At 37.2% G+C, this 13,299-nt stretch overlaps 1 protein-coding gene across 1 annotated transcript; it reads left to right on the top strand.

The window, feature by feature from the left end:
• Window positions 1-3,687: 3,687 nt before the first annotated feature.
• Window positions 3,688-10,864, top strand: LOC121878337 (transcription factor E3-like). The gene has a single exon (XM_042384496.1). The coding sequence runs from the start codon at window positions 5,781-5,783 to the stop codon at window positions 6,420-6,422; it is 642 nt and encodes a 213-aa protein (XP_042240430.1). The 5' UTR covers window positions 3,688-5,780; the 3' UTR covers window positions 6,423-10,864.
• The last annotated feature ends 2,435 nt before the right edge of the window (window positions 10,865-13,299 follow it).

Below are 13,299 nucleotides of genomic sequence, written 5' to 3' on the forward strand. Positions count from 1 at the left end.
TCACTGAAGTAAATATGAAAAACGGTAATTACTGAAATCAACTTAAGATATTCACAATATGAAGCTATATGCAAAATTTTACGGTCAGGTAACCACGAAGTCCTCAATAATATTGAAAGGAAATGACTCCATACAAATGGAAAGACGTACCCTAATATACTGTAACCTCGAGCAATATTATGGTGTGACATGAAAAAAGAAAGATAAACTAACCTTTGACACAGATATTGTTCTTGGTCGGCTAGTACTGGACACGGGTTACTGAATTAAAGGTATTTAATTTTTCTCTTCGCAAGATAGTTAAAAATCAATATACCTTAACATTGGAATAACAATGAATCGAAAAGACCGCCATTAATCTATATCGTGCTTGTGTAGTAACCCTATAAGCCTACAGTGGGCAGGAGTGTTTGGAATTTAGTATGACTGGATTCTCCTTCCATGGTTATCCAAACGTGATCTACCGGCACAATTTTCCTAACTTCCAGCAGATAATGGATGGATAGAATAGTCTTAATGGAGAGAGAGAAACCAATACTAAAATTAAATGAATACATACATATATTGTCAAGTGCTTAAATAATTTTCAATGCATAATTATACATCTAAGAACGGTGTGAGGAAGAACTTGGTTACTTTACTGATGTGATGATTTACATTGCATGGCGTCAGCAAGCCGGGTGCAGGCTCACAGCGGGTGAAATTTGGCGGAGTTTTATGTAAGCGGTATCATTTTCATGACATTATTAATTAATTATTCCCAAAATTATTTAAAGGTGTCCTTCCTTACTAAATGATTGTTAGATGCAAAGGCAAAACATGTCATGACTGTTGCTACCAATAATGAAGAAAACAAAAATCACATTTGTGCCGTGCACTGTACAGTACCGTACAGTACACGGCACAGTCTGTACTGTACCTTTAGGATCCCTGTTGATGGGCTACGCCGCTACTATCCATCCCTCGATCTACCATAAATTGCTTTGCGATCTACTGGTAGATCGCGATTGACGTTTTGGCCACCCCTGGCGGCGCTACACTATACCTGAAACAGATAATTTGTGTTACGTCCGGGCTAACAGAAGGATACATATTACGAAATTAATTTATAAATGATAAGCAGCCAAGTTAACCTTCGGTAGAGATGACGTAATGAGCTGGTCTCAGACTGGTTTACCACGGGTGCCCACTGGGTAAACCGCCCACTCAGCAGGGCAACCAAACTAAACATAACTTGCCGGTTATTTGGTAAACTCTGATAAAAGCGGAAGGAGAGGATAGATACCACTAAAAATATTAGCTTGTGGAGAGGCTTCAGGTAATGGGGTAAGAGAGTGTAGCTGACTGAGACTGTATAACTTAAAGAACAAACAAATACTATGCCAGTTGCCTTGGAGCTTGGTAACACATCCACAGAAACCCTTTTTAATCACAGTTGAGCTCCCTTAGCAACCAGAAGATCATCAGGACTAATGACAGCAGCAAACCTACGATTACCGTACTCGACGTAGATATAAAGCCCCCCCATATACTGTACCTGCCCGGGAGCTGACAGCTGACCAGGCAAGAGTTGGCAGGCGGTCTTCGACTTTACCAACCTAGACTTTCTCTCTCTCTCTCTCTCTCTCTCTCTCTCTCTCTCTCTCTCTCTCTCCTGATCTTTTACAGTCTATACTAGTGGCAAGCATTGTTTGGTATGGACAGCATATGAAAATGTGTAACTCTTACAAAACAGTGTAGCTCTTACAAAACAGGGTTATGATCAACCAGTTACAGTAGTTCTGGTGAGTTATTGAATGGGGTGAACTGGATAGAACTGGCTACTTATGCTCCTTAACCTTCACCGGGAGCAACAGTGTTCGTGTGTTTAAAATGTCGACAGTATAACTTCTGTTGGATTTCGCTGAAACTATAGTCTGCTGAAACAGACACAACTGACTGACGTTGACTTGCCTACAATAAAATTTACATTCACAAATATTTAAGTATAATACACACTCATTCTACAGTACAGTAGTAGAGAGTATATTCGCTGTGAGCTAGACTTGCTGCGGTGGATGTTTACCTACAGTAGAATACGCGTTCACATAATATAACTTAACCCTAGAAGCACAAGTTCCAGGATTTGTGAAAATATGCGTATACTACAAAATATACCAGGACTAGTCAGAAAATAATTATAAGATACGTAGAAAGGAAATTTCCATGGAAGGTAACCGATCCGTTTAATTTTCACTAGTGATGTATATGGCTGTTTCATCCAAAGATATAATAATGTTTGTCAAATGCTTTGTGCAGAGACTATATATTTAATTAAGATTTAAAATTTCTTTTGTTACCGAGAGCATCCTTTTTGTGTCAACCTTGACGTTGGTATAAAAAGGGGTTTTAATCTAAATAACCTGCGAGTCCATATTTTTACATTGTGTTCATTAGGTGCTCCAGTCAGTTGATCTAAGGTGCCAGTACAGAATGCCAAACACTAGGCTTGGATCGCTCATATAGTCTTATTACGTAACCGAGACTACATTTTAGGGCTTTTTGTTTAGGGCTCCACTTGGTTGTTGCTGAAGGACACATTCTAGCTCATTTCACTAGATCTACGCTGTTGTGATTGTAAAACGTTAAGTAAACACAATCTTCAGCGTAGTACATTGATGAAATATATTGTTTACGTCATGAGAACGTACGCGTCCGTCTGGCTGGTTATTGATTGGCTACTCCTGGAGGTGGGGTGGCAGGTAGCCAATGACAGCGCGTGATTCTGTTACGTCAGAACAGCATCATAAGACTCGAGGCATGTGGTAAAACAGTTGCCGCTTATCAATAATTGTTTCTAATTTTAAACTATTATTTTAGTTATATATAATATACCAACGAAGTAGAATTTCGAAAGGTTACGTTCACATAATTTCCGTGCCTATCATATATGAAAATATTAGAAAACGCTGGGTATTATCGTACGGTGCAAGGGTGCCACCTGCCTCTAGATATCGTTGGCATAAGCTGCTACCTACATGTCACTGTTAAACAGTTCTCGTTGCACAGTGCACTAAACTAGACGAAAACACGAATCCTCCTTCACCACAAGTCTCCATAAGTTAACATCCGAACCTACAGGCAAGTATTACACTCCTTGATAACATTGTCATTAGTAATGGTTGCATATGTATGTTCCAGCAACTCATGGATAATAGCATGTCCACTATCACATATCGATAAGAATCGGTGAGTAACGTTGAGGGTCAAAAGTATCGTTTACTTAATGTTCTTGTACAGTGATATTTGTCGGATTAACTTTCCATTTTTTAAACACAAGAGAAATGATTTTATGTCATCGTTGAGAATATCTTATCAGTTTTTGTGTGTTGTGATTGTCTGTACTGCATCCTGATTTTGGTTTCTTCTCTTGTTTCACCGCATATATAATGATTAATTCTACTTAACCTCCAGTTAGCTATAATTAAATTAAAGAAAGTGCATCAAATTCATTATACTGTACAGTATAGTGACTGCGTTGATTGTATACGTTCATTTGGAATCAGGAGACAAAATTAGCCTATATATTTTTTTTCTCGAAATATCTACCACAATACGCTCTGCTGACCACGTGAACATAACTAGTTTAAACAAATAGTAGTATAATAATTCTGATGTGTTTTATGGACTTAATTTTTCAGTTTTTACCTTAAATCAACCAGTTAGATGCATTCTTACTTCTTCACTTGAAAGGAATATTCATCGTACGGTCTTCTGATCAAGGTGATGCTAGGGTGTGCCTGGGATACAAACGGGTTTAGAAGGTGGGTGTCCTACGTCGCCCAGTATTCTGCGTATCGTCTACCACTCAGCATCCCATGCCCTTGACCTGTTTTCTTCCTTAGGTGATCTGTCATATCGCAGCTTGTGGCGTTATCTTACTGACCTGATCAGTTGTCTTATGTAGCTAGTCTTCTTGATAACTAATCTGTTATCTTACGTAACTGCGATTATTATTTGACGTAACTGAACTGTTATCTTACGTAGGCGAACTTATACATTACGCGATTGAAGTGTTAATTTACTCAGCTCAGTGTTTCCTCTAGCTTGAAGACAGTCTCATAATTTCATATGTTGTATTGCTAAAGTTATATTTCCTTATTTTCTTTACATAATATTTAACTAGGCTAATGACTAGTGCTATTTCTGTATATCAATGCTAAATATGTATATGCTGAAAATGAAAGCTATGTTTAGTCTTAAATATCGGTGTTGTTTTTTCTTAAATTCTGACAAAACAATATAGTCCTGCATTTCCAATTTTACATTCAATTCTGTGGAACGCGGTGCTGACTTACGTTGGCTTACTTGTACCATTAAGTGGCCGACTAGTGTATAAAGGTTGTGGACCCCCTGCTCTAGGTGAATTGTTATCGTACGCAGATTAAGTTTAATATTACACAGGTTAATCGTTACCCCATGCAGATGAAGTGTTACCCTATGCAAGTAAACTGCTGAATTGCGATCGCTCTTAACGTGGTAACATATTACGTAACTGAACTGTTATCTTTTTAAATTTAGTTACCGTTTTATATTATTCAGGTGTTTCCTAAACCTGCTGATTTTATCCCAAGTAAATAATATAATTATCTTTGATATTTTTTTTTACTTTGTTGAACCATTTGTAATACAGTACTGATTTTATCTTGCATGATTTTGTTATCTTACTTATCTACCTCCTTTCATCACTGACTTATCTTGCATATCTCACATGTCTTCCGTGATTGAGCTCGGTAGTCTCCTGAATGTGTTGAAACTTGAGAGTTTTTGTGACTGCCTTATAAGTAGTATATTTCGGGGTATCTTAATCAACCCAGTATCCGTCTTTCCTAAATAACACTTTTTTTTCTATCCGGGTTTTTCTTTCAAATATATCCTGTTACATTTGCTCTCCGCTGCCGGGCGAACGACGAGGGAATGGCAGAAAATGTAGAGCTCCAGAAGTTGGGGTGGCGCGGTTTTATAATCTAACCTTTACACAAAAACTAGATTACAATACAAAATTGGGATAAGAGTTGACCTTTAAGTAATTAGGATTGACAGAACGTTAGATCTATAATGGATTAATGGTATTTAATTAAGATGTGAATGTAGCAGTTCTATCACATAAAAATAAATGTGTAATACCCCCTGTACCATTAAAGCATTAGTCACGCACAGTATGCGTATGCAGTATATATTGTGTGGTATTATTTAATTGTCATATGAACTTTTGTCGTCACCACGTAGATTGAAAACGTAAACAATCTGAAAGACAAGCGTGAAAATTACAAAAAACAAAAACAAAACTCAGTGGGCAGCGTTGAATATTTTGCACTTCAATTGTCATATAAAGTAGATAGAAGAGGGAAAGCGTGATAATTACCTTATAACTGTTAAAGCGCTGTATAGCGCACTTTAAACACCTATAATTTTCGGTTAGATATAGTTAATTATTGATAAAACTTATATTACCTGATAAACATTTGGATAATAGTTTGTAGCTTGTTTACCGTGTTCCTTGGCAGTATAGTATATATCAGTTATGAATGTTAAAAACTGTTTAGAGTTAATGTATAGAAAAAAAATGATTAACATTATGACTATAATATTAGATCTGCTGTTTACAGTATAGTCCAGTTTGAAGTACTTCAAGTAGCAAAACAAAAAAAATGGCTGTCTACCCATGTACTCAACCCTAATCGAGTGGCGATTGTTAGTCTGCGGGGCCCTGTAGTCCATACACACTTCTGCTGGTGGCGATGACAATGGAAGATGACATCGTCCAGGAGATTCTCAAATTGGAGGAAGAGATGAGCATCGATGATACCCCGAGCACTAGCCAGTCCAGCACCATAAGCCCGGTAGTATTTTCCTCTCAACCTAATATCTGTGTACCAGGTACCTTTAGTAATTTGGGTCTTGATACAGAAAAACCTTCCAATTCGTGCCCACCAGGTGTGCCTCGAGGGACGAGTGCAGCTTCTGGGAACAGTCCTCAAGTAGCGGCCTTCTTGAAGGACAGACGAAGGAGAGAAATTCACAACTTCTTCGAGCGAAAACGACGATCCAACATCAATGACAGGGTGAAGGAACTTGCCGCGCTTCTGCCCAGGAGGAACGAGCCGTATTTTGAGGTTTTCCGTGATAGCCGGTGTAATACGGGACAGATCTTGAAGGCGTCAGCAGATTACATTAGGAGGCTTAAGATGGATGTAAACCGTAGCAAGAAGATGGAGGCTGAGCGGCGCACCTTGACACAAGAGAATCAGCAACTCCATAAGCGAGTGGAGGCGCTGGAGGCTAGGTTGTTGATCCGGGACGGCGACATAGAGGTGACAGTCACTCACCCAGATTCTGCTACCAGTTCTCGACAGGTCAAAGACGACACTACTGGCTCTTGAGTAACATCGATATGCGGCAGGTTAAGGGTGCTTAGAATAACGCGAAGTTTGAATTAAGTTATAGCTTTATTAATATATGAATTACTCTACATTGTGTCTACTAATCAACCAAATACATGTGAGAAGTGTATAAAGTAGAATTAATAACATTTTACTCATTTTGCTGTTGAAATATGTTGTCCATTGTTATACATGTAACTGTAATTAAAGTTTGTTTTTAAAGGATCTGATAGATTACAGAATATTTGAAAACATAAAAGTAAAATATGGAGATGGTGCAGTATAATCATTCTTCTTAGGCCACTACATACATACGATGTAGCATATGACAAGATATTTCTAAGTGTTGTAGGATACTTATTTAATTGCCTTATATACCGACCAGCATTGGGACGGCGTCATGTGAATTTATTTTTTGTCTTTAACTTTTAGAATGTACTCGCAAAACTTAAGCAAACTGCATTTGCCACAGCTTAAACGAATTGAAGTGGACGTTTGAAGTAACTATTAGTCCAGCGTATGGTGAAGCTCGCATAAATGTACGAGTAAAAAAATACATGGGTTAGAGGTCAGGGAAATTACGAAAGTTAATTAGTTGATTATGATAAGGGTTATTAGTTTGTAATCGGAGCACCTCCAGCTCACCCAGTTGTAAATGGGTACCTATATGTATACAGTAGCTTTATAGGTAAGCGAAGGCAGTCGAGAGAAGTGCTGGCGACATCTGCCTGTGTTCCCAAGGCTTAGTATTCCGTGTGCTGTATCCGCATACCAGGTAACAGGCTGTCAGGTCTGTAATTCTCTTACTTTCATCATTAATTTGCGAGATGTATTAAAAAAAAAAGAGCGCAGTCCACGAGGACCAAACATACATAATAATGTAAGGGAAAAAATCTTAAACACTATGTAAATCTACATAAGATTATTTAAAGATGAAAATGACTGTCTTTTTTTTAAGTGCAGGTTCGCAACGCATTAATTTTATATTATGGCATTTTAATGTGTTTAGAATGTTACATCTGAAATAGGAATGACATAATGCTAGGTCTGTACTATGTTTGCAGTATAGCTGCGAGTTTGAAGTTCTTCAAATAGATAAACATTAAATTGGCTGCCTTCACCAGACTCTTCCAACCCTAATCGAGCGGTGTTATCATACTGCGGGGTCCTGTAGCACATACACCTGTCTGACGATGGTGGAGGACATCGTCGAGATCCTCAAATTAGAGGAAGGGTTGGACATGTATGATGCTTTCGGGACAAGCCAGTACAACACCCTGACCCCAGGTCTATACAGGGTTTCTTTCGTGAGCTCTTGGACAAGTCCAATCGTAAGTGCCCCCCAGATGTGCCTCAAATGAAGAGCGGACCTATTGTTGGCGATCCTCAAGTAACTGCACTTACTTCAGGCAGGAACAGAAGGAGGAAAGAAATTCACAACTTGTTCGAACGAAGAAGAGCCAACATCAATGACAGGGTGAGGGAACTCTCCACTCTGTTGCCCAGGAGAAACGAACAATATTTTGTGTTAGCTCGTGGTCTTCGATATAACACTGGACAAATCCCGAAAGCTTTGGTAAATTATATATGGAGGCTTAAGGTGGATTTGGAGCACAGCAAGAAGGCGGAAATTGAATGAAGTGCCTGGAGGAAGAGAACGGAGGAACTAGAGGCGAGTCTGTGGTACCTCAGCAACGAGAGTGGTGAGACCAACGCCATCTTACTCTTGCTGCCAGCGCTACTCAAGCTAGAGATATTGAAGATATGAAGCAACTGCAATGTATTCACTAAGTAGCAAGGGGATGTTTTAAAGTTTGTTAATAACTGTTTCTGATAAATATATTAATTTCAAGTGGTTCACATCGCAAATACCTTTGAGTTTGTTAACTCAGTGAATTTACTAAATGTTAATTAATGAAACTGTACTGTAGTACCTCTGTCGTAAATTCACACCACTGGCAATGATGATCAGTTTAGATAACTGCGAGGTGTTTCAACACTATTGTACAAACTTAAAATATTGTAATTTATATCAAATAGGAACTTAATTGGTTATGAATGTTCATTAAAATTACAGTATTGCGGGATCTGATGAAAGAGTAAAATATCTATTGATGTAATCTCGTAATGTAGAATTCACATTTGTAGTTTAATCCACTTGTAATATCCAACAAAAAACTGGATCTTACACAAATTATGTTTTACCTCCTGTATCCATGAAATTATGTAGTATAAGTGAAAGGGTTTTCCTGTTTACTTATAATATTAGTAGTGATCATTGTATTTATTTTTACCGTGTTACATCATATAAATTATTACTTATTGTTAGTTACTACTGTTATCGCTAGAATTGTATTTTTTTTTCTTTCCACAACTTCATCGGTTGGGTAGTGCCGGTGGAAGTTAGTTGTACTGAGGATATGTATAATATTCCTTTTTGAGAATGTATGAGTTATATGGAAGAAGTACCAATGAAAGTTATAGTACAATGTTTCTGAAGGAAATGTGAATGGATGGATAAGCGTTGGAGTAAGAATAAATATATGTACCTGCAAAAGATATGTGATGGAGACAAACACAGCTGGTTAAGTGAGACCTGTGTACTGAGTATCTCAATAAAAGTTTATAACTATTGTATTACTAACCAACAATACACGCTTAAAGACCTTGATTGTTGAAGCGCGGTATTACATTATAACATCAAGAGCTGGTTACAAAATCGGTTCTTATTTAATGCAGTTATATTATTGCAGTAAAGATTAGACTACTATTTTACTAGATGGGGGGAAGGTGAATATTAAACTCTGGTATACGGTATATGCTATGTTAATGGTAGGGAATTGTAGTGGACACAAAAGGCATTCTGTTTCATGAAAAGATGCAAGTTTTAATTTTGTATATTTCCACAAAATAAATTTTGTCATAACATTCTCTTAATATCACTGTGCTTACTATAGTTTTTTTTTTTTTGCTGAAGATAATAGGCTATGGATACCCAATTCTGGCTCACTTTAATACTGAATTTTTTATGTATGTAAAGTCATAACTGCTTGAAAACATTAACAGGATACGCTGTGTTAGATATGAAATAGTCTTAGTGGGTGGAGGCTTTGTTTACAGGATGGTCACTGCCAATGACAGAATGATTTAATTCACATGTCATAATATAAGTTGAATGTTATATTACCTTTAATGTTATTAGTTGCATGTGTTGGCAGAAGAGTGAATGGAAGAGGATAGACTGTTTAAAATGTACTACAGTATATATTATATTTACAACTCGTTCATGTTTTTGTTTTTTATGTATTTATGTGATTCAAGAGCTAAGGTCATGATGCACATTCGCCGAGTTTTCACAAAAGACAACACGGATTACAGATTAAAAATATATAATTGTTCAACTTGTGTAATGTTTATATTTTTTATACATTGCATAATAAAGATAAAGCTGCAATATGGCTATGTAGCAAAAAAACATTACAGTGAAATAAGGAATATATGTTCTTGTATATGAAATAAAGAATCAAGCCTATGACTGAGATGGTGTTTATAGTTTCACCAATGAAGATAAACAATTAATTTTATATTCGTGTCTAAACCTCAAAGAGACATTCATCTATACTGTGTCCCAGGCATCAAGTAACCAAGGTAGTGTGGTCGCCAGTTACAGTTTTTAGTAAAAGAGGGGAGAAATAATATCAGTACAGTCATGATAACAAATATAATGGCCTCTGGTATCGTTGTTGTGTGGTGGCAATCTCGGGCATACATGTCCCAAATTTGTCTAAAGCAAAATTTCACACAATAAAGTGGGAAAGTGTCGAGTTGTGAAGGGTGAATCAGGGCGCTGAGGGCATGTTATGATGGTGAGTAGATTTTAGTTTTTTTAAGGCATGTTATGCTTGTTTTGTTTTGTGTGTGTGTATGTAATTTTTTACATTAGCTACTAATTAGGCAAAAGGGGGAGGTGGCATGTGTGGGGAACAGGAGGGCTGTGTAAGTCACATGAACATACTGTAAATAAGCTTGTCTTTTGTAAACAATTCTTAATTCCCTGTCCGCCCGCGGTCTGTTTGTGCGTATGAAATATTGCTGTCATCTGTAACGCGTACGTAACACTCACTTTTTTATCATGATTGTAGGTTACATTTTCTACATAGTTTGGTAATGAGCTGCTGGAACATAAAATTGTTTAATCAGTGCATGTAAAGTGTACTGGACTCTTACAACTTTGTGCCTTTATTATACTATACTTCCACTAATCTTTTATTTCTACGTAATTTTGTAATCACTGTAACTAATGAATATATTTCCACTTTGCCTTTTAACAGTGTACGAGTACATGTAATAACAATAGACATGTTGCCGTTCTCTGTGATATACTGTAATGCATTCTAATATATGATGTACCGGGCTTATAAGTGTAATAAAAAATAATAACGCCCTTTGTGTTATTGTCCCAGTCACGTGAGTTGAGTGCAATGACCAGTTGTTTAGCGGTCAGCTGGTAGGTTCTATAGTCTGGTGGTTGTGTTGAGGTCTCATGGTTGGCCCGTCGCCCACCTTAGACCTCCTACCACGCCTATTGCTGGCAAGTCTAACCCAGTAACCCACTGTGACACACTTCGGTTACTCTCCCGTGTAGTTTGTAAGTAGAAATAAGAATGTATTTATCGCATCCATAAGAATGTTTTAAATAATTTTGTGTATTGTGTTTTTAATTTGGGAGCAATATGTTATCAGGCTCTCACTCCCACTCTAGTCTGTTTAAATATACTCAGTAGTCAGCAACAATTGGTTTTAAGGTGACAGGTTTCGTGTTTCGCCTCCAGATAAACAACATTCACGAGAGCTCATTTCAAAGTCGTCAGGGACCTTACCAGAGTAAAACCTAATAATATTTTACAGTTCGACAAAGGATACAATACCTTCGTTTTCCTCTCCACAATTAATCAAGATTCTCTGAAGGACATGTTAAAGTCATCACAACATTTACTAACACAAACCTTAAAATTTTTTGCGTTCAACCAAAGTTTACTCATATCTATACCATTGATTCGACAATTTTTTCTAGGGGTATAGTTAAGGAGTCACACGCCTCGCAAGGATAAATAACAAACATCATTTTCCGAACATGACGTTATGTTTTGTCAGAAAGTAATTCAGACCTGTCGTTCGCCATTATATGTATATGGCTCGGCTTAAATTATTGTTTTTAAAAGATTGATTATATCTTTTGTGGTAAATAGCAGAACGTTTTGTCTCGTGGGCCATGCTTGTTAGTGAGCGATATCAACCAATCACAAGCCATCTATTATTTTATTATATTTTTTTGGTTGATGACAAGTGCTTGCCCTGATGTACAACTTCTTGACCATGAAAAATACACAATAAGATTAGACTAAAATACACTAGAAATAAAGGCCTTCGCGTTAAATGATCGCGTCTTAAATATTAGATGGATACTCTTCATAAAAAAAATTTAATTTGCATAGACAGATCATCAATAAAAGAACGTATAAACATGACAGATAACGTCCTTAATACCTGACAGGGATCGTTAATTAGAAGATAAAATGTTGACGGATAATCTTTGTAAAAAAAAAACGCAACTGTCTGGGAAACATTGACACACACTCACATACAAAACACTTGGCAATAAGAACTAGATCCCAAAATAACCGATTGCTCAACAGTTTGTGCTCTTTCATCTCATGGCGACCACACGTGAACAGTTTGAGTGAGACCCGCCAAAATAGACGCTGAAATTATACTTATTCTCGGGACAACGTTTGAGTGTCAGTTCTAAAGCCTCGTAACTCACAGTAAATATAGACCAGTAGACGGGAACGCTATTTGATGTACCGTAGTTACTCTGTATTTTGACACAGTTGAAAATTAAGATGAAATGGGCATTATGTCAACACGAGCTGACATACCAACGACAATTCTTTTCTATTACTGAACATTTTGTCGTATTCAAGAAAAATTACTTTATGATCATACCTAACTTGAAGCAACTTAGGTCCGATTATGGTGAAAATGCATGGTTAGTTAGGATGGGTTAGGTGAAAGTGTCTTATTAGGATGTGTTGGATGATGATGGCAACGAGCTATGATGAGTATGGTGACGGTAGATGGGGGTGGTGAGGGATTATTTTTGTGGGTCACGTAGAGATGCCCAGAAGTGCCACACCCTTGTGAGTCTGACAGCTATGACGCAACTCTCTCTCTCTCTCTCTCTCTCTCTCTCTCTGTCATATAATAGTATTTTTAGTTTACAAAGAGACTAAATATTGCCACTGTGTACCATTAACATAGTATACAGATAAAAGTATGCACGTAAACAGGTTAAAGCAACGGAACATTAGGAAATCCTATACTGTTGACATAGATAACATTGTTGAGGACATTTTTTAATATCGGTGTTACCAAGCGTTGGTCTATCCGGTACGACCTAAAAAAAAGAAACTTGCATAATATTTTTACTTCACAAATTCGTTATTTTGTTTAGTTTTACCAAATTAATGTTCCAGTCTTATTGTTACATGTTCATAGTGAAAATGATGCGAGCTTTGATTGATATTGATTCATTAAAAATAAGTAAAATAATAGCCTCGGGAAGTTAGGTTAGGTTAGGCTAGTCTTTACCCAAACTTATTCTAGCGACTATACAGACACAAGAACAGATACAGGGTACTAGTACAGGTCCGGAGATCTCAAAAGGATAACAGCACACACACACACACACACACACACAAGTAGAGATCGGGAGCTCTGATAAACATACCAGTTCCTGAAGTAGACAAACAAACAGCACTCAGCTTATCTCAGCTTAAAATTTCTCCTTATTTCCCTCTGTTCTTAAGGCCTTTGC

This window comes from Homarus americanus, unplaced genomic scaffold (genome assembly GCF_018991925.1).
Source record: "Homarus americanus isolate GMGI-L3 unplaced genomic scaffold, GMGI_Hamer_2.0 scaffold41027, whole genome shotgun sequence".
NCBI lineage: Eukaryota > Metazoa > Arthropoda > Malacostraca > Decapoda > Nephropidae > Homarus > Homarus americanus.

Bases quoted from the DNA above. Each gene is read 5' to 3' on its own strand.
- LOC121878337 (XM_042384496.1), top strand. From the start codon at position 5,781: ATGACAATGGAAGATGACATCGTCCAGGAGATTCTCAAATTGGAGGAA.